Here is a 27,906-nt window from a genome sequence, read left to right as displayed (position 1 = left end):
CAGAGACCATTATTTTTAACCATCCAATTGACAAGCTGAAAAATTCAGCCAGCAGGAGCTTTCATTTGCACTGGAAAATTGATGGGCAAAGCTGCTCTAAAATTAAAAAACATGTTGTCCAAAACCTCTAAATCACTCTATTACGACTTTAGAAAAACAGTAAGGCTCGAGTACTTTGATATTTTTCAGTCTGCAGTAAATTGAGATTAAGGACTGAGACTTACTAATCATCATGTTATTGCTGCCACTGTAGAGTTATGGCTGTGTCCTGAAAACACTCCCTTTACAATGCAACATACTGTCATTTATTGCCCCAATTAAAGTTTTTTTAAATGGTAAAATGTAAAGTCATGTTCACTCGCTCATCAGTATGTGTCTCAGTGTCACAGCGTAAGCTAAAGGTAGTGTTCGTGGCTTCCACACCTCTTTCTGCTAGCAATCGTATAATCCAAAGAGCCACATTTACAGCTGACAGTGAAACTAAATGATGCAGCACACTGCCGAACGCTGCTGTACTTAGCTGAAAATAACAACCATGTAATTGACCCCTTTTTCCCTTGAGGGTTTTTTGAGGGTGCTTTATGGTAGATGCATTTAAACCATCGTAATTTAGACACTCAGAAAAAAAAAGGACAAACATATTGCACCGGAGTATATCAGCTGCTCACAGTGCAGCTTATTATACTGGTCTTTAACATTTGACAAGGTGCCTTTCCCATTTACAGGATGCAGCAAATTAATTTCTGGAGGAGAACACTTACTGCAACATGGACATAAAAACATTTGACATGAAAAGCCACCAGTGCCAGTGTCTTTAGGCAGAGAACATGGCCATCACTATGTTCCGTTGTAGGCATATAATCCCACTGATGTGGTCTCCCTGAGCTGAATGTGACAAATATAGCCAAAATTAGTGAGATGCAGCTAAATGAGAAACTGTGTAAAGTACACATGTAAAAGTCAACAGAAGTGTAGGCCCAGGGAATATAAGGGGAAAAGACAGTGATAATGACTTTGTGTTTGGAGGAAAAGGTGTTTTTTCTCTCCCTATTTTCACGATGAACTCAAAGAAGGTTTATTACAGATAAGTAGAAGCCATTGGGTCTCTTTAGTCCCAGCAAAGAAGCCAGACCCAGTGGGAACTAGAACACCTAGAAGACCATTCAGAGCGCTCCAGTGTTCTGTAGGATGAGGTTAACCACAGTTAGGAGCCAACTGAGAGGTCTGATGAGAAATGTGTCTTGGGCTACCCTTTAAATGATGCGGTCTAGCACCTGGATTATTATAGCCCATCTAGTGATAGATGATAAACTGTGATAAACTGACTTCAGTTTTATTAGTAGTACTATGAGTCACCATCAGTCATAATTATTCACACTCAAAATTAACTCCTTGCTGAAATCTATTGCATATCCATACTTCTATTAGTATAACATTACATGTTCCCTGTAAAAAGCCCAATAGGATGGAAGCAAAAGGAACCAGCTGGACTTTCTTCCTTTGAAGGTTTTTGGGGGTGTTTTTTGCTGTTTTTGTTGTAGTGCGTGCTTGTTCATGCAGATCATTAACTGGATTATGTACACACTACAGGTTATAGCAGCTACAGGTTGAATTGTATAAGAGTTTGTAGAGACATTGTCAAAAGAAGATAAAGCCTGGAGTTCAACCAAGTTTTGGTTATATAGCGCCAGTTGACGACAAAGGTTGTCTTTGTATTGAAAGGTAATTACCCTGCAGTATTAGAGAGAAAGCCTCAATGCCCCGCTTCGTGACTGTGGGAAGGAAGAACTCCCTATTAAACAGGAAGAGACCTCTGACAGTGTTTCCCTGACCTTTCCTCTATGACCACCGCGTTCTGTCCATCCATCTTCATCCAGCGCAGGCAGAGTGCACCCTGGACAGGTCACCAATCTATTGCAGGGCTAATACTGAATAGAAGTGCCAGTTAACCTAACCAATGCATGCTTTTGGATTGTGGGAGTGAGCCAGGAGTCCCTGGAGTGAATCCATACAACCACCCCACACAGAAAGACCCTTGCTGGCCAGTGGTTTTGACCATCATCAACATTGCTAACCATCATACCGCTGTGCTGCTTGGACCACAATGAGGTTGAGCATCTTTAAATGAGTTTTTCCTGATGACAACATCTGTCTAGAAGTAAACATAAGATGCAGGAACTGCCAAAAACCACAGTTTGAAATATTACAGCAGAAATAATAGCTCTTTATAAACAACAACATTTCTTTCTATAGTTGTTTTAGCCCTTTGTGACAACTACACAGGGGATTTTCTTCAAACTCACCCACTAAACTTTAATAATGCTTTCACCATAAAGTGCAAGGCCACTTTTACAGATAAGTGGCCACTAGCTGTCTGCACTGCATCACCTCCTTTCAAGTCAGCAAACTTGAATGAGTAAAAATGCTCTAAAAAGATTTTTACACATTTTGTGATGCAATTATCAGACAAATTTTTGCCTGTGGGATCCACCCATACAGTATGGATGCTCTTTGTTATATACGCAGTATACATACATACATGCAGAACATTCAAAGCTTGAAAGCAGGGCTTCACTTCAACATCATAGTGCCTACATTAATCTTTTATTTAACATTCATAGCCATTGCTCAATATATTCTTTAACCTCGACAGGGTTACTAACTGAGCAGCACCTCAATCTTTGAGATTATGATAACATCAGACCATATTCTGTGGTTTTAATGGCAAGTTTGCAGAATTTTATCATGAAAGAACTTTAAGGTGAGCTGACAGCAGTTCTCCAGAGAGGGGAGCTCCGCTGCTATAAGCAACTGCCTCAGTATTGATATTCAGAGCTCGTACCTTTGGTGAATACCTCCAGATCTACGCTCTACAGAGGATAAGCGATCAGACGTCGGTGATCCCCTCATCAGGGAGAATTACTCTTATATTCAACGAAACACAGCGTCTACATCTCATATGGACGATAACGATTTGCGGCCAATGTCTTCCAACATCTTCAGTGATCCCCAGAGTTTTAATGTTCAGCTGATGGTGACATCTCAAGGTGACAGCAACACTAGTTCAAAGCACGGCTGTGCAGCCTCACAGAGCTGCCAGCACGGTTAAAGACTCTTGGTTTGTTACCAGCATCAGCTTCTTGTTTGTTGTGTTACAAAATTAAGTTACAAAGAACCCCCCCTCTGTCGGTATGTTCATTAAATAGTTGTTGTGTGGCACAGCACAGACATTGATGTTATCAGGTTTTGTCATCCGCTCTCTGCTTCATCACAAATTACAGACAAGTCAACATCTCCCCGTGCACCATATAAATCAGTGAATTATTCTCTCATGCCCCCTGAGGTGGAGACAACTCCAGCAGAGACGTGCGAGCTGAAATCGAAACCTGGCTGCCACTTTGCCATGGAGTTTCCTCTCCCCCACCTGCCTTATTTATTCATTTTGAAGGAGTGATCAAAGCCGATTTTCCAAAGAGCTTCCCACTGTTCTATCGTCAACATCTTCGGTCACAATTCTCAGCAATGAAAGCCCGGGTGTCTTTATGCTGTGCAGCTTGTACTGAACCCCTTGATCTCTTTACCTCTGCTGGTAACCTCTTTTCCTCCCTGCTACAATAGCAATTTTCAAACAGGCAACAAATATGGAAACTACTCAACACGATTCCACAGTAAGTTTTCAAACTGCAAACCAAAAAGCCAGGCGATCAGAAGGAAACTGATCAATAACTTTTCTCTGTAACAGCCATCAAACAAAGAATGTGTCTGTAGGTATTTCAGACAACAAGGCTATTATCTTCAAAAACACTGTGCTGATTTTTCATTATTACTTTGTGTTGTTTTCACTGTTTGAGTTTACACACACACACACACACACACACACACACACACACACACACACACACACGCACACACAGTTTTGCAGATTGCTGCTGCGTCTTAAAAGCGGTGGTCCCGATTGCTGCTCTTGAACACCATTTGCAGCATTTTAAATTCCTGTCACGATGAAAAGTGTGGCACCGTATCTGAATTTGCATATTTTTTTCCAAATCCAATTTATAAAAGCTTATCCAAATTCTGGTCTCAGCTCACCATAAAACAGCTCTACCTCCATGTGAATGCAAAGTTCCCACTGGTGAGATTCAGAAGCATCGTGTGGTCTGCCTGATTCTTTAATTAACAAATGTTCCATCAGAGGGATCTGCAGTGGCATTTTAGGACCCTTTGATCAAAACAAAACAGCACTTTCAGCGTAAATGTTGGGCAATTCATTTTTCCTAAGGGGTCACATGAGGTCATGGAGTCAATAAGCTAATAAAGAGATAACATAGAAGTGAATTAAGCTTATTGATGTGGGGCTTTCATAACAGTCCCAGTTTGACATGTAGCCCCTTGGGATAATTAATTGCCCATCCTTGAAAAGTAATGAATGCACGCATGCATGATTTTTAAAAAATATATAATGTTAAAAATTCTGTATGATTCTTGAACCTGGTCAAACAATCCAGACTAGTACAATTTATAAAATAACAAAACCAAATAACAGCAAAATGTCCTTTATGTGTATACAACATATCTTTATCTCAAAGTAATTAGTGGGCTACATAGAAAATACTTCTACACATTATAATGAAAATTTATTTTGGCCAGGTTCATGACTAATATATATATATATATATATATATATATATATATATATATATATATATATATATATATATATATATATATATATATACTACCAGAAGGCAACATTGCAGACATAGAGGACAGTTACAAGTACTTGGGGATCCCGCAGGCGAATGGGAACCATGAAGAGGCCGCTAGAAAAGCTGCAACCACCAAGTACCTGCAGAGGGTCAGGCAAGTCCTGAGGAGTCAGCTGAATGGTAAGAACAAGATCCGGGCCATCAACACGTACGCCCTGCCCGTGATCAGGTACCCTGCTGGGGTAATAGGCTGGCCAAAGGAGGAGATAGAAGCCACTGACATAAAGACAAGAAAGCTCCTTACCATGCATGGAGGGTTTCACCCCAAGTCCAGCACCCTGAGGCTGTACACTAAGCGGAAGGAAGGGGGCCGGGGACTGGTGAGTGTCAGCACCACAGTCCAGGATGAGACAACGAACATCCAAGAATACATTGGGAAGATGGCCCCAACTGACCGAGTGCTCAGTGAATACCTCAGGCAGCAGAAACCCAAGAAAGAGGAGGGAGACGAGGAACCATCATGGAAGGACAGGCCCCTGCATGGTATGTACCACCGGCAGATAGAGGAGGTGGCTGATATCCAGAAATCCTACCAGTGGCTGGACAAAGCTGGACTGAAAGACAGCACAGAGGCACTAATCATGGCAGCACAAGAACAAGCTCTGAGCACAAGATCCATAGAGGCTGGGGTCTATCACACCAGGCAAGACCCCAGGTGCAGGCTGTGTAAAGATGCCCCAGAGACAATCCAGCACATAACAGCAGGGTGCAAGATGCTAGCAGGCAAGGCATACATGGAACGCCATAACCAAGTGGCCGGCATAGTGTACAGGAACATCTGTGCCGAGTATAACCTGGAAGTCCCGAGGTCAAAATGGGAGATGCCCCCAAGGGTGGTGGAGAATGACCGAGCTAAGATCCTGTGGGACTTCCAGATACAGACGGACAAAATGGTGGTGGCTAACCAACCGGACATAGTGGTGGTAGACAAACAGAAGAAGACGGCTGTAGTGATCGATGTAGCGGTTCCGAATGACAGCAATATCAGGAAGAAGGAACACGAGAAGCTGGAGAAATACCAAGGGCTCAGAGAAGAGCTCGAGAGGATGTGGAGGGTGAAGGTAACGGTGGTCCCCGTGGTAATCGGAGCACTAGGTGCGGTGACTCCCAAGATAGGCGAGTGGCTCCAGCAGATCCCGGGAATAACATCGGAGATCTCTGTCCAGAAGAGCACAGTCCTGGGAACAGCTAAGATACTGCGCAGGACCCTCAAGCTCCCAGGCCTCTGGTAGAGGACCCGAGCTTGAAGGATAAACCGCCCGCAGGGGCGTGCTGGGTGTTTTATATATATATATATATATATATATATATATATATATATATATATAAGTGAAATGATCAAAATCTCAAGGTTCAAATAATAGAAAGAGAAAACCATGTAAAACCAAACTGGCCTTCTAGAGTGAGCGAGACCAGAAACATGATCAGCCCATTTTCTGGTAGCTATTATAAAAAACAAAACATAAAGAAAAAATTGACCCCACAAACACAACGACCCACCACCTAGCTGTCCAATATTAATAGTACTGGAAATTACCAAAATTATTTTTATATTTCTTTACCGGTTAATCCAAATGATGAAATTATATTTTAAATGCTAAAATACAATTATTGTTATTATCTATGAATTTTCAAATTGATTGAAATACAAGAAAAGGTGAAAAAACCCCAGCAAAGCCTGTTTTTTTCTTTTTCTTTTGACAGTTATTTACTTCCATTTCTGACAAGAAAATGTACCAGCTAAATTTGGGTATAAAAAGGTGAATTTAATTCCTTACATGCCAATAAATGTAAAGACGTGTTTTTTTATTTGGTTTTTATGACAGGTGGTCTAAGAAATCTGCTAAGCACTGTATATCCCAAAAAGCGTTCAAATATGACTTCTGCGTAGTAGTAAAAATTATTATATGATAACATCTCACTTTATTTCCTGGGAAAATGTAGAATTTATTATGAAAAAATCATAATAAAAGAACAACTCCAAGTATAGGGGAAACAAAACTAATAAAACTGTATGCAGCGCTATGGTGTCTTATGCTACATTTTTTGGTAAGGATTCAGCTTACAAGATGATTTAACCACGAGTAAGGCACTAAGAGGAAGAGAAGAAGAGTATAGAGTAGAAGACAAAATAAAAGACACTTGAATTTTCTGAATATGGACGCAAAAAATGAAGTTTGGGTAAAATAACTAAAATAACTGTGCAGGAGATCAAATGCATCAAATGCACATTGACATCTACACCAGAGACTCTTCAGCATGTCAGTTTGTAACTTTTTGCATGAGGAAACTTTGAAAAGGATTATGTTTTACAGAGAGATACCAAAGGGTAAAAATCAAATATGCAGGATTTCTAAGGGGGCATATTGCAATGTATTTGATAAAATCCATTAAACCTAAAAGCTCAGCTCGAGACATTTAAGAGAAATGAGACAGCATGAGAAAATACACACACAGTACAAAGATTGTGGCCATGTATGCACAAAAGCCATAAACATCAAAACACAGACACAGGCATCCACACACGCACACACAAACGTGCGCACACTCGCACGTACACACTCGCACGTACACACTGATGCATTCCTCGTAGCTCTGCAGTGGTATTTTTTTCCGCGTTGGCTTTAGAGCGAGTCGACGCCATGCTGAGTGCTGAACTCCTGGAAATCCTCCGGGATGGTGTCTGCGGAAGTGACAAGTTAGGCGTTATGAGACAAGCTTAAAATCTCATATGCAGTGAGGTCAAACGAATTCTCTTCACAGCTGCAGTCTTTATGTAACAAGATGGAATATGAAGCTGTTGCAGACAACTAGTCTCAGAGGTCATGCAGCAAGATGCTGCACATTCCGTGAGGCTGAGAAAGCCCTTTAGTAAAATGTTGATCAGCATATTAGCATAGTTTTCTGCTAATTACCTGCACTAAACACCAAATTAGGATGGAGCTACTGACAGTTTTCTAGCATTGTTATCCCATTTGTAAATTATGTTGCAACGTTTGATTTCCTTACCATTGCAGCGGTATTTCAGATTGGACCAGATAATGTTTTCCTGCGAGAAACAGAACACGCCAAGTCGTCCTCCTCTCATGGTTGTGTCGATGGTCACGCCGGAGTCTGCAACCAGCTCAGTTCCTTCGTAAAAGCGGGCTCTGCACAAAGCACAACAAGGGATTTTTACCTTAGTTATTAAATTACAACTATTAAGACTAAGAAACAGCCAGCCTGGCTTTCCAATGGCTGAACATACAGTTTGCACCTACACACAATGCTGACCGTCTCATCTTGCTCTTGGCAAGAAAATTTAGGAAGCCGTAAGAATTTTATAATACCTGATGTATCCAACCTGTGGGCGGTGCTGCAGGTACCAGCGATAGGACACCTTATCCTTCCAGCCCACATTTCTCGGGTCCTTCCACAGCAGGCGCACTTGGTCGGTGGTGTCTCCCGTGTGCCACAGTGAGTTTCTCAAATGCTCGCCGGGGCCTGATCTAGACTTCACAGCCTAACGCAGAAGCAGAGACAAGTAAGGCGATTGTAGAAGCAGAAGGAAAACAAGAATGTGTAAAACAGGTCGAGTGAGTAAAACTAAAGTGAGATGACTCGCCCTCTCACCTTCAGCTGTATGCCGGGCTCGGCCACGGCTCTGAAGGGGGTTGCCTGCCAGTAGGTCTGTTCAGTCTGCTTCCACATCACCACGTAGAAGGAGGATGAGTCCTGGTAACCAAAGATGAAGCCAGCGTAGTCATCATCAGTGACTGTATTCACGTGAAAAGTCCCCTCAAAGTCCACGCCGCTGAAAGCCGTGTAACCTGACATCAGAAAGAGTAATTAGCGCATTAGATACGACGAGTAGTTTCTTGCACACAACACTAAAAGTGATATTCAGGTAAAAAAGCTAAATACACCTTACCGACAGCAAGTCCAGGATCACTATTCATGGTCTGAACGATTTCCATTCCCTGATAAGGAAGAGATGTTTTTAATGATGAATGATGCACCGTGAAACTTTTAATTTCAAAAGCTTGTATTTGCATTTCAGGTTTATTAAAATGTGCTTGCACACGTACTTTTTTTAGGCCATGAATTAAAGCTGCCGTGACTCTTTTTTTTCTTTTCTTTTTTTTAACACACTGTGAACAACACGACCTTTCAAGTTGATCTGGCAAGTGCCCTATATACACATTTAGCAGCTCTGATTTTTTTTTCAGTTTCTGGCCACAAACTGAATACAGATCAGCACCCTGCTTTCAGCGTAATTTTTCTGTTCTTCCAGCTCCCGAGGGCAACCTTTGCTGAACATTAGCTGCTAAATGCACCAACACGTTCATCAGCTACCGACTAAGTGTGTCTCAACATGTAGTGTAGCGTGGGTTTTTAGTTTTTTGGCAATAAAAGGCTGCCTGCTGGGCCAGAAATCTATTCAAGGAGAGTGGTAAGAGTGAACCAAAACAGCAAAGCTGGACAACAAAACACTTGGGGAAATCACAAAAGTAAAGTCAAGCATGTGTATATAAAAATATCTGCCTATGATGGATAAATTTGAATGATCAGTGATAATAATGTTCATACCTGGTTCAAAACAACCCAGTTGGGGTCAATCTGGGCATCGCCCTCGGGGTCCAGCACAACAGTCTGATAGGCCCTGAAGTCAGTCAAGGTAATCTCGGCATTTTCAGGACAATTATCAATCCTGTCTATCACTTTGTCCTGGTCAAAGTCAGACTCACAAATATCTCCAACACCGTCACCTGAAAAGTTAAAAAGTACAGTTAAAAATTTGGTGCATGAGTAGTTTCAAATCTTTAATTTACTTTGGAAACACAATAGTGTATGATCAAAATATCTCAGAAGCTGTGCAACCTCATTGGATAAATGATCTCAAGTACTGTACTTTGTCACTACACAATAGCCAGCCTTGATAGCCGGGGATAGACCGCCAGGGCCTCTGCTCGATGCGTTTCACCCGACCCCTTTAGTGACTCCTGTGGGTGGTGGAGGGCAGGCCTATGCTTAATCCATGTGAGCTAAGGGCCAGCCACCAGCCACTCTCCTTCAAGCTCCCTCCACAGGCCAGGGTCCAGGGTGGGGCTACGGTAACCCTGCCCCGGGTAGGGTGACCTGGTCCATTAACTTCTCTCCTTTCCTGAATCTGAATGGATAATGACTGACAAGAATGAGCTTTCTCTGAGGGGCACCTGAGATGGGGCTAGTAATTCATTCATTCATTCATTCATTCAAGCAAGGGCTCAGAGTGGAGCCACTACTAAACACTGAAAGGTTTTAGTATCTGACAAGGATGTCTCTTGGGCACCACCAGGGAGAAGGCCCCGTGAAAGATCACGGGGACACGCTGGAGCGATTATATTTTTTGGCTGGCCTGGGGACACCTCAGTTTGCCCCTGGATAAGCTGTAGGAGGTGGCTGGGGAGAGGGAGGACTGGGTTGCTCCGAATAGGCTGTTGCCCCTGCAACCCGGTCCCAGATAAGCACATGAAAATGGATGAATTGATGCACTAAATGTTGTCACACAGTTTTTAAAAAATTGCTGAAAAATTAAGACCTTTTAGTGAAGCTCACTACAGTCCACACCCTCCAGTACGACAGACATATACTGATATGGCTTCTCGCTGAGTCTTTAATAAGTCAAAATCAGCTCTGAATGTGTCTGATTCTTCCTAAATGCTGTACCGAGACACAAACATAAGCCGTCCACGTTTGCAACTGGGATTTTGTGATAACCATACATTATTCTGTAATGTTGAACCACACATAATGTTACGAATGGACTGCTACCTTTCAGTAACAGTAGTTTGTACAGGCTCACAGAGTGCACGATTGAGTAGAAATCTAGAAAAAAGATTACAATGTCAAAGGGAACCACTTTGCTTTTATGTAGTTGGTGGGAATTATGAGAGTGCCACACATCAAAGGCCCCTGAATGACAGCGAGGGGGAAACAAAATCTGTGAGGGCAGAAAGAATGAATCACTTTGTTGTGTGGAGCAAACAGCAACTAACCACCAGACGACACACAAACGAAAGAAACCTTAATCACGACACAGGCTACGTGCTTTCTGGTCTCTGCTCAACAGGGGACAGCAATAGCCCTGGATGGCAGTTACAAAAAACAAAACCCTCTGTGCGATAAACTTCAAAAGAAAACCGAATCTAAATCAAAGGGAGCAATACCATTTCTTAATTCATAGGTCTAGATGCTACATATTAGCTGGCAAAAATACATTTGTCTAACAGTACAGCTTTGGACACATGACATTTAAAAGGGCACTGATTATTAAATAAAAGCAAATATCTGACTTTTGAGTTTTGTTAGGCTATTAAAACTGTGCTACTACCACAACTGGCTACACAAGAAAAAGTTGTGTGTTGTAATAATGTAAGTAATGGTCTGTTAACTCTGCCTCGCTGAACTCTGACTGCTGGGAAAAAATGGCCTTGCCCCTCTTTATTTGAATTGACACTCCACTCCCATTAGTTTCAGAATCCATTTTCACACAAGTAATGTCACAGCGAGTCATAAAATTGGCGAATGAGTTTAGGCTCGCAAAAATTGCGCTTTTTTTTTCTCCTCACAAAAATTGCCACTTAATCTGCCCAAGGTTGCTACTGTTTGATCCGCGTGGGTGTGAAATAAATAATGTCAGTAACAGTGCAGGGGGAAGAGAGACGTTCTCCCGAAATTATGACCATTAATCTTTCAGCATCAATCTGCTTTTTAGCCAAACGTCTCAACAAAAACAACTGAACATCCCTACAAACTCATTTTTTTTAATTATCAGGGGACAATCTGAAACTCACTGTTATCATCAATCTGATCAGGATTTGGTACCAGCCGGCAGTTGTCTGGACCCGGTGGTAAAACATCCGGTATCCCGTCGTTGTCATCATCGTCATCGCATTCGTCACCCAGCCCGTCTTTGTCAGTGTCCAGCTGAGAGCTATTGATCACGAGTGGGCAGTTATCCTTGGTATCCTGGTGACCATCGCCATCACTACACAGGAAGCGACGCAGTGACATGAGTTAAATTGAAATAAATGAATAAAAGCTATACTGGTACTGTAGATATCAAGATAGTGTTATCACCTGTCTTGGTTTGTATCACAGGAATCCCCAACCAAGTCATTATCAACATCAGACTGAAGAGAGAGCAGACAGCAATGAGACAAGTGTGAAAATACAACTTTAATCCTGCAGTTAAGATCTTATTTTTGTAAAGGTAAATGCACAGTGCAAACAGCTTCGTTCAGCAGTAATATGGACCTTTTGAATGACATATTAGAACTGCAAACTATAGAACAAACTGCATTTATCTGACTTTTCTCTGATCATTAGATAATTTTTCCTTTTATTTCAAAGAAACTGTTAGTGTTTTTTTACGGAGCACAGAATGTTTGAAGCACTTCAACAGTGTGTTTGTTGATAGTATATTTTTGTATTTCATAAGATGTTGAATTTGAAATCTCATATCTCACTCATAACTATAGTGGTTAGATAAATCTAGTGAATCAAACACTAAATACTACGAGCAAAATCAAATAAACTATCCTTATGTCAGTGTATTTAGTTAATTTACATGACCGCCATACATCCACCTGTATGACTGACCTGATTTGGGTTGGGGATGTCGGGGCAGCTGTCACAAGCGTCTCCCACCCCGTCTCCATCCCGGTCCAGCTGGTCTCTGTTCTGGACACGCTGGCAATTATCCAGGAAGTTCTTCAGACCTGCACATCGATCAGGTGACACTCATTTAACACTCAAACTGCCACCAAGTGGGTTTATAAAATATATAAATGTGCAAAGAATTTGATGAGCAGTCAGTTAAGTCAACAAAGACTGTAAATCCTGCATGTCAGCTGTAAAGATGTGCATTTGTTTGCTTTCTGCGGCAGTGGACTGAATACCTTGCTTTAAAAGACAGATATGAGTTTGGGCCACTATTTTCCAGGAAATAATCAGCAGTATTCTTTGTAATATAATCACAGCAGCATACCTGTGGAAAGCAAGCTGTATTACTGACAGAGTCATCTTTATCATGAAACACGAGCAATAGGTTTATGCTGCTGTCTCACTAAAGAAATGATTTTATAAGCTGATCTTTCTAATATCACCACTAGGGTGCACTGTTGCATTTTCTATGTTGTTCCGGAGAACCTGCATTCAGATGGTATTTTACTTCATCACAGGGAGGCAGTAGCAGCACTACTAATGCATAAAGGTCAAGCAGCAGCAGTGGAAGGAAGAACTATCTTCTTGTCCTGTGGGGGCTTCATGAGATATAATCTCGCTGCTGAGTGATCAAAGGTTGTACTCGCTTTGGGGTCAGCCTGCTATCGGCTTTCATCATTTATTTTTTTCTTTACGGTGTTGTTTATTCAGCCTGAGCTGGCATACAAAATCTATCCTAATATAAAGTGATGCATTTAAACAACAAAGGGATCTGTAACTAACTATAAAAGTTGCATGCATCCTTGTGAGTAATTCACTACGAGACCACAGCAGTGGAATCATAAAAGGGAGTGCAGGGTAAGAAGTCATAACAGCAAAAGCCTCCAGTGATGTTGATTATATAACAAGAGCGTCAGCATCAGTGATGTCATTTCTCTCCTCACCATCTCCATCCATGTCATCATCACAGGCGTCCCCTTTGCCATCACCGTCAGTGTCCCTCTGGTCGGGGTTCTCCACCAGGCGGCAGTTATCACAGGCGTCGCCGTGGCTGTCCTTGTCGCTGTTCCTCTGGTCCACATTGGCTTTTAACCTGCAGTTGTCCTGATGAAGAAGGAGCGTGTGCACATATTCATTTATGAGTCATGTGAGTGGGTAATATGGTGGGTAAAGCGTAAGCCTCTGTATGCTTCAGGGCTGAAACCTTTTCGATTTTTATGAGATTGATATCACTGTGCATCTTATTATAAAAGATGAAATCTTTTGTTTGTTTCTTTGGCTGCCTGTACTGTCAACATGATTAGGAGTAGCCAAACTTAGCACATAGGTACATCTTAGTCCCCGATTCGTATTGTTAGGGATATCAGTTAAAATCATCATGTTGCTTTGCAACAACCTGGAAGTGAACTAAAAACAAAACAGTTTTTGGTCATATAAATGACATCTACTGCCCACACTTTTAACTTTTCTCAGTGTCATTAAGCATGTAATTTTGCCAACAGCAGAAAAAAGCCAAAAACAATAACCTAGCATGGACATGTACTACAGGGAGTGCAGAATTATTAGGCAAATGAGTATTTTGTCCACTTCATCCTCTTCATGCATGTTGTCTTACTCCAAGCTGTATAGGCTCGAAAGCCTACTACCAATTAAGCATATTAGGTGATGTGCATCGCTGTAATGAGAAGGGGTGTGGTCTAATGACATCAACACCCTATATCAGGTGTGCATAATTATTAGGCAACGTCCTTTCCTTTGGCAAAATGGGTCAAAAGAAGGACTTGACAGGCTCAGAAAAGTCAAAAATAGTGAGATATCTTGCAGAGGGATGCAGCAGTCTCAAAATTGCAAAGCTTCTGAAGCGTGATCATCGAACAATCAAGCGTTTCATTCAAAATAGTCAACAGGGTCGCAAGAAGCGTGTGGAAAAACCAAGGCGCAAAATAACTGCCCATGAACTGAGAAAAGTCAAGCGTGCAGCTGCCAAGATGCCACTTGCCACCAGTTTGGCCATATTTCAGAGCTGCAACATCACTGGAGTGCCCAAAAGCACAAGGTGTGCAATACTCAGAGACATGGCCAAGGTAAGAAAGGCTGAAAGACGACCACCACTGAACAAGACACACAAGCTGAAACGTCAAGACTGGGCCAAGAAATATCTCAAGACTGATTTTTCTAAGGTTTTATGGACTGATGAAATGAGAGTGAGTCTTGATGGGCCAGATGGATGGGCCCGTGGCTGGATTGGTAAAGGGCAGAGAGCTCCAGTCTGACTCAGACGCCAGCAAGGTGGAGGTGGAGTACTGGTTTGGGCTGGTATCATCAAAGATGAGCTTGTGGGGCCTTTTCAGGTTGAGGATGGAGTCAAGCTCAACTCCCAGTCCTACTGCCAGTTTCTGGAAGACACCTTCTTCAAGCAGTGGTACAGGAAGAAGTCTGCATCCTTCAAGAAAAACATGATTTTCATGCAGGACAATGCTCCATCACACGCGTCCAAGTACTCCACAGCGTGGCTGGCAAGAAAGGGTATAAAAGAAGAAAAACTAATGACATGGCCACCTTGTTCACCTGATCTGAACCCCATTGAGAACCTGTGGTCCATCATCAAATGTGAGATTTACAAGGAGGGAAAACAGTACACCTCTCTGAACAGTGTCTGGGAGGCTGTGGTTGCTGCTGCACGCAATGTTGATGGTGAACAGATCAAAACACTGACAGAATCCATGGATGGCAGGCTTTTGAGTGTCCTTGCAAAGAAAGGTGGCTATATTGGTCGCTGATTTGTTTTTGTTTTGTTTTTGAATGTCAGAGATGTATATTTGTGAATGTGGAGATGTTATATTGGTTTCACTGGTGAAAATAAATAATTGAAATGGGTATATATTTGTTTTTTGTTAAGTTGCCTAATAATTATGCACAGTAATAGTCACCTGCACACACAGATATCCCCCTAAAATAGCTAAAATTAAAAACAAACTAAAAACTACTTCCAAAAACATTCAGCTTTGATATTAATGAGTTTTTTGGGTTCATTGAGAACATGGTTGTTGTTCAATAATAAAATTATTCCTCAAAAATACAACTTGCCTAATAATTCTGCACTCCCTGTAGTTTGGGGTGAGGGGGAATTCAGTGCCACTTGGCTCATATTTCTGCACATAGCAAACAGCAACTTTTGTCCCTTAAGTATAAAAATTTGCAGTTCCTCTTTAAGAGTTAAAGGTATACTTTATAAAGGATTTTGGCTTTGTTTGATGGTAATTAAACACACTCTAAATATCGGATGTTCAGTTTCTCCAGGCAGTTTAATTTGCTTTAAGTCTTTTTCGTAAGCCAGCATTAGCATCCCAATGCATCTTGCTAATCTAAATAGCAAGCGATTCCCCTGATGTCAGCAAATGGTTGTATCCACACCAAACTTGTGGCTTTGTAAAGGTAGCCAGTGGGTGACCTCAAAGTTGCTACATCCACATTTCTGTGCATAAATGTGGTGTCTGTGGATATGATATGTTAATAGGTGAATTTGGAAAACAGCGGCAAGTGGATTTTGTAATCTTTGGACAGAGCTAGGCTAGCCCCTTTGCCCACTTTACAGTCGTAAAATAACCGTCTGCCAGGAGCAGCAGTCATTTTAGTGCACATACACATAGGAGGTATTAGTACTTTTACAAGCTTAATCAATCTAGGAAAATTAGCAAGACAAACAAAAATGAGAATCTTTAGGTATAATATGTTTTAGAGGCATTTGTTGCGAGATAGCCACCGACCTGTTCGTTTGGAATACCATCGCCATCTGCATCTTCATCACAGGCATCTCCATAACCATCTCTGTCGGCATCCTCTTGACCAGAGTTAGGAACAAAGACACAGTTATCCTGCAAAGACATGTGACAGTATGATGATTAAATAAAGATATACCTGCCACAGCAAAGCTGCTAATCTTGACAACTTGCACCATGGTTACCTTTCTGCAGTTTGGATCTTTGCATTTGAGTTTCTCATCTGGATATCCATCAATGTCCGTATCCTTTCCACACAGGTATCCATTTCCAGCCCAGCCAATTCCACACTGACAAGACAAATGAAGCTTCTTACAAACTCATTCATATACTGCACATAAGCATTTGAGTGATGAAGAATATTACCTGACAAGAGATGGATCCGTCTCTTTCTACAATACACTGAGCGTTGACATCACAGGGGTTGGTCAGGCTGTTGCCACAGCTGATCTCCGGCTTACAGCCCTTCACCTGATCTCCTGTGAATCCTGACTTACAGCTACCACAGTGATAGGAGCCCTGTGCGGGAATTATCACAACTGCACATGAGCATCTTTGAGTAGCAATAAAGACCTGTAGTAATGGTCATACAATACATCAACGGTGTTCTTACCGCAGAGTTGTGGCAGTTCGAGTTTGCAGTACAGCCTCCATTGTCAGGTCCTTTGCATTCATCGATGTCATCGCAGACCTGGATTGTAAAAAAAATGAGCAGACTGTAACAACTTGTTCAGATTTAATTGCTCCAAAAATAAGTGTAAAAAATACGCCCCAAAACAAAACAAAGGATGCCATATAAATCCTCTAAAGCCCCGAAACAGCTGAAGCTGTGCTTTATAATACTTACAGTATTAGAGCACAAATTAAAGTGGGAGTAATTTATGCACACCGGGTATTTTAGGTGTTTATTTTGTAGGAATCTAAAATGCATTAAAAGGGTAAATAACACGCTGCAGACTGCAGGTCATATTTACAAATTCGGAGCAATAAATAAGCATGGAAGTAGAACGTAAATCAGCAAATTAAAAAAACGATATCCATCTGTTCCCGCCAATCAGGATCTGGTGCATCAAGATAAACATTTAGAGTGGCTAATCCTGTGTGACATGATGGAGATAATGAAAGCAGTCCAACGAAGTGGAAAAGTTATGTTTTCTTCATGTTTTAAATTTGGTGTCTTCATTGCTCTCGACCAAGTTTGTCAAACATAAGGCACAGGGGCCAGAATTGGCCCGGAGAAGACAAACCGACCCACTGTATGGTGTTGGAAAAAAGTGAAGTTGGGTAAAACTCTGGAGTTTTAACTCATTTGTAAAAGTAATGCAATTTTTCCTACTGATAAAGACCGTGCCCGTGGCCATTTACACAACACTAAAGTAATTAAGTAATTAATAAACAATTACTTGTGCCAATAGATTTCTTTCATTCACTACAGCTGCATTTCAGGTAGAAAAACTGAGATTTACCACTGAAATTGCCCTTTTCCTTATATTAAGATATCTCAAGGATTCAATGGCCCGGCCCTCTTGAGGTCAAAGTGGGTTCTATGCAGCACATGATATCTAATGAGCTTGACAGACGTGATCTACTGGCTGACTGGACTCCAGTGAAAACCCCCATAGGTTTGTGCAAACTTTTTTAAACACCTAAAGTAAAAGTCACTTGTGTTGGCACATTTATTGATTGAACTTTTTTGCTCTTTTAAAGTGAGAACCCTCCTTTATTGTTTAAATGCTTAAATAAATAATTTTATGGTAAGATCAACAACATATTGCAATCTGCTGCTGGATTCAGACTACATTTAAGTCCATTTTTGTGTATGTGTGTGTGTCTTTTTTGATATACACTGATAATAATATTCTGTTTCCTTCATGATGCATCCACTGTCTTACCTGTTTATTGGTCTGAGCGTACACTATGCCCACACCCTCCACTGGCAGGCCGGTGTAGCCCAGCGGACAGGCGTCACAGCGGAAGCCTGGGGCAGTGTTGACGCAGCGCACTCCAGGAAAGCAGGGGTTAAACTGACACTGCAGAAAGGACATGAACTCTGTTGAGCTGCAAAATGTATGTGGTTCTCAAAGGGCTTCTCCCCAAAAGCTTTTAGGTCTGATGACATTGCTCATGCAAGAAAGAGAATGCTGAAGGGCCCAGTCCTCAGAAAAGAGGTCAGTGCAAACAGAAAAGACAGACAGGCAAACACGCAATCTTGTATTGCCATCCTTATAAGGTTCTCCATCTTGTTTTAGAAAGTTCTACCTTTACCTGCTTTTTTTGGTCATAGTCTAAATTATAGAACATTAGCCTGTGTGAAATATCTTTGCTTCTCATGTTCCAGTTTGATGGACCCACTGCCATTCAGTCTGTATATGCTGAAAATGGTGAAAAATACAGTGAGATGCATTTCTTTCACCTATAAACAGATCGTCAAAAAAGTCATTTATGGATCAATTCTGGAGCCACCATTATTCAGTGACATCAAGGTGTATTTGAGTGTACTCCTTAATCGCAGCCTGTTAATTCACACTGTTTCTCATCGGGATCCAAAACCACTAATATGAACTTGCTGCTATGCCAAATAGATACACTCAAAACATTTATCTGTCTTTACCCTAGCTATAATCTCATAAACCAGCAGCCCAAGTAGTAGCCATAAAATACTCGAAAGGATGTCGACAGTTTGCCCTTACACCACAGGTCGTAAATTTATATTGATTGTCATGAGGACAGAAGCATGGCAAGACGCACACACACACACACACACACACACACACACAGAGCGATATTGAGCTTTACCTCGTCGACATCATCACAGTTAAAACCATCTCCAGTGTATCCATCAGGACATGGTCCACATTCAACACCTTCTGCTGTTTCTATACACATGTCGTTACGGAAACAGACACCCGGTGCACACCTTGGCTTCACCACCTCTGTGCCACCTAGACCTTTAAATAGGAGGAAATAAAGATTTTTTTTTTAACCATCTGTTATTCATTCAGTAATATCAAAATATCATGTAGGCACGGATACTGATAAGGATGTACTGATACCATTATCACGTGCGATCTGCTAATAGGATAACTAATTTATTGAGAGAGTTTTGAGTCTGAGGGGTCAGTGCAGAAACAAAGCAAAAAGAAAGTCTTCCATTAAATTAAAATGTGCACATTTGTGCCATTTTAATTTGCATTGTGACACAACATGAGATAATGAAAAAAAAGAAAGTGATCAGCTGTGATAAATTAAACAATTGGAAACTGGTCCTCAATTTTCCTCTCTACAATGACTGACAGCTACTATAGACATTATCTTACCACAGGCCTGACACTCTGAGATGGTATTCCTGAGAAAGGATGTTTCTTTAACCTGGAACGGGTCAAAAATGAACAAAAGTTTATATTCAGTCAGGCGAGCTGTCAGGGAGGTCAGGATTGACGGAGCAGAGATTAAGTGGCCTCAGAGGGACTGCTAAGAGGTGGTTACCTGCTGAATTAGGACGTCTTTCAGCTCATTTATCACCTTCGTTAACTCCAGCATTTGATTGGACAGCTGCTTTGTGTTGACCCCTGAGGGAGAAGGACTGTTATTTTATTCAGCTGAAACAGAGCTAAGGGCTTCTCAGAGTCTGCCCCCCTTTGACTCAACATTTCATATCGCTGAGAGTGTTTTCACTGACATTTCCACAGAAAGAACCTTACCCAGAGTCTGAACTGAGTCTCTTTGCTGGAAGTGGCAGTCTTGTAGCGACGCAACATTTTCAAATGAGTCCCCAACCACCAGCTTTAGTTCATCTAAGCTTTCCTGTTTAAAATCAATCGAGTGAAAGTGCACAGCTAAGCCATCTGGAAACCTACAGAGTCATTATCGTGACAGAAGGGCATTCACTATTGTGTGGAAATATTGTAAGCGATGGCTCACCTGCTCTCTGGCTTGCATAGTCTTTAGTTCCACTGTGCCATAGCCTGCTGGCAAACCCTGGAAGGCAGCAGGGAGATCCCTGACTGTCTCCACCAGCCTGCAGTCCAGATGCAGCTCCACCCCACCTGGCCCCTGCTGCTGCTGCTGCTGCAGCCCCCTGAGGTGGAACAGCAGTCGGTGTTGCTGGCCATCTGCCAGCACCAGGTTGTTGAATGTGACAGAGGCCATCCTCTTGTCACTCCTCAAGTACCGTAACACGGCTTTAAGAGGACACGGCATGGAAGAGGAAGAAGGAAGAAGAGGTAATGAATAGAGCAAAATTGACTGTGTTGCTGTAAAGGGTTTATGTGATGTTAAGCATTGATATTGTTTGCTATTTGTTTCTCTATCTGTGCTTGGATTGCGTCTTAGCACATAGCAACAGCAACGTCATTATTTGTGTAGCTATTTGGCCACAACCAAAATAGTTTGGGGCACAAACTCAGTACAGTTCATTATGTGGGGGCAAACACTGTCTGCTGGATTTCAGGTCTGTCTGCAGAGTCTTTAAACATTATCACGTTTAATCCATTTTTAATATGAAGACATTGATTGGCATAGCTTTAAACAACCAGCGCCTCTTTGATGTCCTCCTACCTCGGTTGAGCTTCCCCATCACTGTGAACTCAAAGTACTTGCTGTTGTCCCTGGGGTTGTGCAGGCCAAACACAGTGGTTCCGGTCTTGGGCTGCAACTTGAAGGAGGTTAGGATGAAAGCCTCGTTCACCCCTTGCCCGGTCAGGCCCCCCTGCAGCAGGTCTGGCAGGCAGTCGGGTGAGGTGAGCAGATCGTAGACTGTTGAGACAGATAGCAAGGCAGGGAAACGGGAAAGCACATGAGTAATGGATGATGTGAATATTTACAACCCGCAGCGGTGCTCTGATCCGAGAGTAAACACATTCCGAGTCGACAAGAAGAAGATGATGATGTTGACCCAGCATTAGATGCTCTAGCAAGACGCTGTGTCAATCAGTCAGCGCAAACTTGGCAGGCTGGGTCGGCTCAGGCAAATCAAAAGGAGGCGGATTTGTAAGTAAACAGCATACAGTGACGTTAGATGTGTGCTGTTTTTATGATCTTCTTTTAGGTTTGTTTTAAAACTGTTTGAATTGTAAAATGAGATGGAGCTTCCGCTTGCAGACAAAAGCACAGTGAAATTTAGATGTTCTGACTCAACTGACAGGCAATTTAAAAGTAAAAAGCCAGAGAGGAGCAGAACACTGGTGCTCATGGTCAGAGTCTCCTTTTAATAAAGTGGCTTGGGAGCTGGGCAAACCACAAGAGGATGCGCATTGAATCTCTAGTCCTGCATCTGCACCATCGTGAATACACAAGTACCACTGAAACGGTCCGCACGGCCCTCTGTCGTGAGGGAGCAGAAATTGCTCCCAAATGCTTCCGCTGACTGTTGTCAGCCAAGATTGCCCCAGATGAGATCTCTCGCTCTTTCTTTTATCTCTCTCATCTGCCTGGGGTCCCTTGTGTTTTGTCAGACACAACACAGAGCCTTTAAATATGTGCGCAGATAAGTGAGACTAAGCCACCGAAATGCCTGCTTGCACCGTGCTGTCAACACTACTTCCACTAAAAATGTAAAGCTTTTCGAATCCTTTGTGTTTGGTTTTTATCAAGATAAGAACTTTTTAATATATATAAAAAAAAAGAAAAGAAAAGAGAACAAAGGAAGCTCGATGTGTGCATCGTGTCTTTAGTGGCATCCACACACAGTCTTCTGGACAAAGGGCTTCGCAGGGTCAGGGCTGTCTTACACAGGAGACCCTGAGAAAGTGTCTCACTTCACCCCCCGATTAACCTCAGATTTCAAGCTTCATAAAACTAGTTCAGCTGAAAGCCATAAAGGAAAACAGTGTCTTGACCTTTCCTTAACACCAGCATATAAATCTGTCACGGTGCGATTACTGTAAAGAGTGCAAATGGCTGGCATTCCTTGTTTTAGCATTTCAGCACATGCTTCGCACTCGAGCATTTCTGTGTGGCAAGCTTTAATTTATCGCATCATATTTAAAGGCCAGCCATAACAGCAGTGAAGTAATTACGTTAACAACATCGTAGTGTATAGAACAGAAGAAGCAAAGTCACATTTAGCCAAGAGTCATCTAGCTACCCAGGACCAAAACCATGATATTCAAACAATATTAGGCTTTTATGTGTATTTTTTTAGACATTTTTAAACATCACATGGCATATTGTCACTTTTAAGATGTGTAAGTGTTTACAAATGTAACTACACGTGCACTCCTACTTTACTTCTGACACTAGCTTTCCTTTTGGCTTCCATTAAGTCTTGAATAAACTTGAGTAAAAACTAAACTAAAATAAGTATAAACTAAGTAAAAACGTGCTTTCAGCATTTCTCTTGCTATTTTTGCATTGCTGTATGTGTTTTTAATTGATTTACTTGTTAATACCCTCGATCTTTAACATTACAGTGCGATAATGTTGGAAAGCAGATCACATGGTCTGTGCTGACATGGGGAGTTGTCATAAACCCAGAAACCCACTGCACTGATGTCGCAGCTTCAAACAAGAACAAAGCACACATTGAGCAGTGTCCAAAAGCTTTTCCCCCCCACTGTAAACACAGAGCAGTATTCTGTAATGTGTATTTCTCCAGGAGACCATCATGATTCTGCGCTGACACTGTGTCTATTCTTAAAAAGTGAAACTAAATAAACTGGATGAAATATATTCTGTTGGATGAGTGCAGCCTACGTGAATCAATGAATCAGCTAGCCGTGTGTACATTTACAGAAAGATATATTCACGTAAACACAGAAACTCTATGTGTTATTGTCATTATCACTGATTTAGGTTACGTTTACTTTCAGCTTTGTTCTTAGATCCACGCTGACATTTGAATTGTAAGCGGAAGAAAAATGAATGGAAAAAAGTTGCTGGCTTTGACTTTCTGCCACCTGTTATCATTAATTCCCCCTCTCTTCTACAGCGTGTCTTTCGTCCTGTCCCCCTCCTCTCAACCCCAACTAGTTGTGGTGGACTCCTTATTGGTTTGTCCCGGAGGTTTCCTCCTGTTAAAAGGGAGTTTTTCCTTCCCACTGTCGCCAGTTACTTGCTTGTAGAGGGGCATTTGATTGTTTGGTTTTTTGCTCTATTAATGTAGGGTTTTGTTTTTTTTTACAATATAATGCACCTTTACTATATAAGTAAAAACTGAATTGAACTGAACTTGTCAGCTGAGCTAAACAGTGAGTTAAGACTCACCATAAACTCTGCAAAGATAAGCAGAGCTGGATATTCCCCCCTTTTACCTCATTTTAAAGTTTGATATAGCTCGGCCTGGAGGATGGCCCAGAGGAAAGAGAGTCCGCTTTAAACTTCAGTAATATCATCTCTCAGTGAGCCATCCTTGAGATGTTAATATTAATCAATAACATAGATAACGCTTATGGAATGTCATTTTTGAGCACCTAAAACCAGACTTGGCTGGTTTAAATGGATCTCACTCCTTGTTTTGTGGTCACGCAGACAATGAGCCTGAGAAATGATAGATGACAAACTCCATTAATCTGGACTTGTTTTATACATACCATCAGGCACCTATTTGCCAAAAGACTCCAGGGATTAATGGGCATTTTAAAGGTATGCCATCAATCACCTGGTGGGGTTTGCAAGAAGGGCGATAAACTCTAAACGCCAACATTTCTATGCGTCGCGTAGCCCCGAGTTTGTGTGTGACCTTGAATAAATGCGGGCGCGTGCGTGTGTGACTGCAAGCGCGTGTCAGACAGTGTGAGAGAGAAGAGAGTCTTGAACTTCAGTACTGCACCCAGATCATCTCTGATTATTCCCATGTGTGTGACCCAGCTGGGATTTTCGAGCCAGGAAGCTGAATCTCCCGAGCCGAAGTAATCAAGCAGATCTGGCTAGATGGATATCAAAATCAGGATGTCTTTACTTCAGCGGAAAGATGGTGGGATTTAATACTCAAACTTTTGTCTACTTTTAATATTTTTTTCTTATCTTTGCCTGCTTCCTGTCAGAAACACACACACCCAGCCCAAATAAAAGCATTTGACTGCCCCATATCTTCTACAACTCACTGGGATATTTAGCATTTTATTCGCACCTCAGCGAGTATCACACACATTGTCTGATCTTTTTGTGTTTGGGCCTGCATATCATATTCTCTTTCACAGTGTCTGCTTCATCCATAATGCATTAAAACTCATACATAAGTGTGTTAAAATACTGAGAGGTGGAGCCATTGAATCTTTTTTGACAGCTAATGAAAATGGACGATTACATTGCAGGCAGGGTGTCAGAAATAAAAAAGAAAAAAGAAACCTTAAAGACATCGTTCCTTATGTGTGTTTGTGTAAACCTAAAAAAAGGCAAGATGTTTTTCCACTTCTTGATTTTTTTGTCATCCCAAGCAGCAACCATATAATCCAAATAAAAAAAAATGCAGTGACATTTAAATAACTGACATAAAAGCGACTCAAAACACTTCAAAAAAAGAAAAAAAGACACTCACCCAAAGCCTGTGCTTCCACGTGTAAGCACATTTTTAATAGCAGCTGCAAGGCCAGTGTGAGGGCCGTCCACACGTTCATTTTGTCCTTCCAACTGGTCCCAGATCTGCAGTTCTCTTTGTAGCTACTTAAATGTGTCTGAAACTCCAGCAGTTTCCCCCCGTTGAGGCGTATCTGTGTACTTGTCTTCCTTTCTGAATCAAAAATGAGGCAAAACTGTCATGTTAAGCCTAATAGAGGGTGCTGACTGCTTTTATGTGTGTGTGTGAGAGAGAGAGAGGGAGAGTGTGTGAAGAAGGGATTGTAGGAGTCTTATTGAGGGAGGAGCAACAGGGCCAGAACCTGCTTTTAAAACCCTCCTCAGGCGGCCCCATGCAGAGAAGGAGTGACCTGGGAAAACTCTTTGCATTGGCTCCTGCTGGCTGCTACCAATTCCCACAGGCGCCTTCACAAATCTGCTGTACACGGTTTGCTCCCTTTAGAGTCTAGGAACCCACGTTTGGCCACCAAAAACACGTTTCAAACCAGACCGGAGTCAGAATATTTTTAGACTCTTGAGTTCAAGCTTGGGGTGAATTTCTGAAAATGTGTTTCCCACTTCCAGCAAACAGACTTCTAGTATTTATTAACACTCTGCCTGAAAAAACTAAAAGACAGATTTTTTTTAACTTTCCTTACAGGGATCAGATGTAACACCTTTCCTATCTGCCCCTGGTTGCCACTTCCATCCCTGGGCAAGGTCAGGAAACAAGCGCTCTGCTGCTCGTGCCTCAACAAGCCGCGTTAAGCGGCCAGTAGAGCTTCAGACAGGCTGCTGGCTCACATGGCCTCCGGGTCGTCAGCATGTCTGGCACCGCGTGACCGGCCACAGTTGGTAGAGGTGAGGAAGCTCAGGTCAGAGTTATGCTTTGCTTGTTTTTCCCTCTTTCTTTAACTGTTCCATTTTATGTTTTTAAGTAAGTTCCTCCAGCCTAATTCCATGTTACCACAGAACCTGTATTAATTATGTTGTACTCTTTCAAGTCTTAGTGGCTACAAGATGATGTTCCCACTTAAAAGCATAAACACGAGTACCTATAGCAACAAACAACACCAAATGAGTCACAGTTTCCATACGCCAATACAGGTGCTCCTTGTGGTTATCCAGAATACAGCCGCACTGTTTTTTGGGGTTTTTTTCATGCTTGTGAACTGTTACAGACTCCATTCAGTCAGCAGCAGGGCACTCAGAGTTTTATCTGCCCTCTGATTGGCTTTTAGAATGATGCTTTGCAGGCGTCGGGGTTCTGGATGACAGAAAGCTCCACAGACCTCCATGCGTGGTCGGCAGCCCAAGCCAGGAGCTCAACAGACCACATCAGTTTGCTGGAGGCCCTGGACTGACTCACATCATGGTGCGGTTGATGAGGTCAGACAGTGAGCGCTGCAGCTGGCTCAGAGATAAAACTAAAGCCCAAATGTGTCTGACACCATCGCCTGACTATTTTTATTTGTGACATCGATACAACCAAATCCCGAGACCCTCATACCCACACTCGTAACTCAACTTACATGACGTGTAACAGACATTAAAGATTACAACGCTGCTGCAACTCCAAAAACAACAAAACGTACTGTGTTACCAATAAGTACTACGTAGCCGACTTCAAGTTACGGCTTTACGGAACATAAAACAACACTGAGAGCTGTTCCCTCGCTCAGAGGAGGTCTGACAATTCGCATTTTTTAAAACCTTTCAACTCAAAACAAAGACAAGACAAACAGGTCAAAAAACAAGAGTGATTAAATGTCCATAATAGGAGGCAGGTGAGGCATTAACAGCAAAGCAAAAGATGTTTTATTGTAGGAAAAATGAAGAAACTACAGATATTTTATGATCACATTTAATTTTAATCAGATTCACCTTTTATGTTTTTTTATTTAAGATGTTTTTTTGGTTTTTTTTTTAATTAAACTCAACATTTTTCTTAACTCATAATGAACTGGTTTGTGGTTCTGTCACACTAGAGTAAAAACTGGATGCCTGCCCCTTCCTGAGCCTGGTTCTGTCAGAGGTTTCTTCCTCTTAAAAGGTAGTTTTTCCTTCCCACTGTTGCCTAGTGCTTTCCCGTAGGGGGTCATCTGCATGATTGTAGGGTCTTTGTCTTGCAATATAAAGCACCTTGATGTAATTGTTGTTGTGATTTGGTGCTATATAAATAAAATAAAATTGAAATGAATCAACTACATTGATTTTTTTCGAACTTGATGTCTGATTGCAAATATCTGCAGCGAGAGGTATTCAACAGCCTCAAAATTTCGGGCAGATACTTTTATTCATATGCTGGATCACCTGGTGGGAGGTAACCTGTCTCCAAACAATGGCAGTCTGACACTGACTTAATGCAATCATTCTCGAAGAGATTGCCAACACATTGCAATCGATCTGAGCCAGTTTGGAGCTTGTCCTTCAATGTAACTCTTTGCAATAGCAGAAATGAACAACTGGTTGCCAGCTGGTTGTGTTCTGGTATAATGTTATATGTTTTTCTGCAGCTGAATTGTTCTTCTAGACTACACCACTCCTGTAGTTCTAACTACATCACTCCTTTTGTGGAAGATGTAGAAAAATTATTTCACATTTCTATTTAAGGTGAATTTCTGCATATGTACATGGCAACAGATTTGTGATTTTTCACTGATTTCACAGTTAATCGCTGTATTATCACAAACATTGCCACCTTAACCCCATTCATTTGTAGGCTGACAGCAGGCTGACTTTGTTTTGTTGACATCCTGACGCACAATAGTCGCGTTGAAGACTGCAGCTGACTGCTAAATGTCACACACCTGGTCCATGTCTAAGAAGGAACCATTTCAAAGCCATCGTGTATCCGAATAATCCGAATAATACTGGTCGTGTCGCAGTATCCAACCACTGGTTTCCCTAGTGTGTCTATAGCATTATTTTTGCAATCAGGAGACGTAATTGCTGTTTTCCTTCCTCTGGTGTGAGATCAAGCTGTTTGGATTGTGCAGAAGTTTGTGCGTGTGTGTGTCTGTTTGTAACTTTTCACCCTAGTTCTGAATCATATTATTCACACGGCACACACAAGAAAATCCTGTACAGTTACTAAGTTTATCTGGTCAATGTGTCATGGTCCTGGGCCGTGTTGGCCCAGTATTCTTAGTTCTCTTGTATTTTTGTATTCAGTTCCCTGT

The 27,906-nt window shown here is 41.8% G+C and overlaps 1 protein-coding gene and 1 long non-coding RNA gene across 3 annotated transcripts; one reads left to right on the top strand and one right to left on the bottom strand.

Moving 5' to 3' along the window:
* Positions 1–6,555: 6,555 nt before the first annotated feature.
* On the bottom strand, positions 6,556–24,996 carry thbs4b (thrombospondin 4b). Its single transcript, XM_085464034.1, has 22 exons — positions 24,708–24,996; positions 20,789–20,986; positions 20,153–20,412; positions 19,933–20,035; positions 19,718–19,800; positions 19,549–19,600; positions 19,028–19,179; positions 18,124–18,261; positions 16,845–16,922; positions 16,598–16,750; positions 16,417–16,521; positions 16,220–16,327; positions 13,397–13,556; positions 12,390–12,508; positions 11,868–11,920; positions 11,582–11,775; positions 9,336–9,514; positions 8,677–8,725; positions 8,379–8,575; positions 8,096–8,268; positions 7,776–7,915; positions 6,556–7,449 (listed from the first exon to the last, which is right to left on the bottom strand). The coding sequence occupies exons 1-22, from the start codon at positions 24,784–24,786 to the stop codon at positions 7,391–7,393; spliced, it is 2,832 nt and encodes a 943-aa protein (XP_085320160.1). The 5' UTR covers positions 24,787–24,996; the 3' UTR covers positions 6,556–7,390.
* Positions 11,794–26,435, top strand: LOC146706043 (uncharacterized). 2 transcript variants are annotated; one of them, XR_014921443.1, is made up of 7 exons: positions 11,794–12,000; positions 12,418–12,523; positions 13,423–13,599; positions 17,728–17,853; positions 18,172–18,399; positions 25,386–25,585; positions 25,966–26,435. It is a non-coding gene; the product is annotated as an uncharacterized LOC146706043 (long non-coding RNA). The 2 variants fall into 2 exon arrangements; XR_014921444.1 differs by lacking the exons at positions 13,423–13,599; positions 17,728–17,853; positions 18,172–18,399; positions 25,386–25,585; positions 25,966–26,435 and adding an exon at positions 12,971–13,054.
* Positions 26,436–27,906: the final 1,471 nt, after the last annotated feature.

This window comes from Copadichromis virginalis, linkage group LG7 (assembly GCF_057382275.1).
Source record: "Copadichromis virginalis isolate Kocher_CV1m ecotype Utaka linkage group LG7, C_Virginalis_male_GT1.1, whole genome shotgun sequence".
NCBI classification, from domain to species: Eukaryota; Metazoa; Chordata; class Actinopteri; order Cichliformes; family Cichlidae; genus Copadichromis; species Copadichromis virginalis.
The sequence above is the reverse complement of the archived record's forward strand: the minus strand, read 5'-3'. Positions and strand labels throughout refer to the sequence as shown.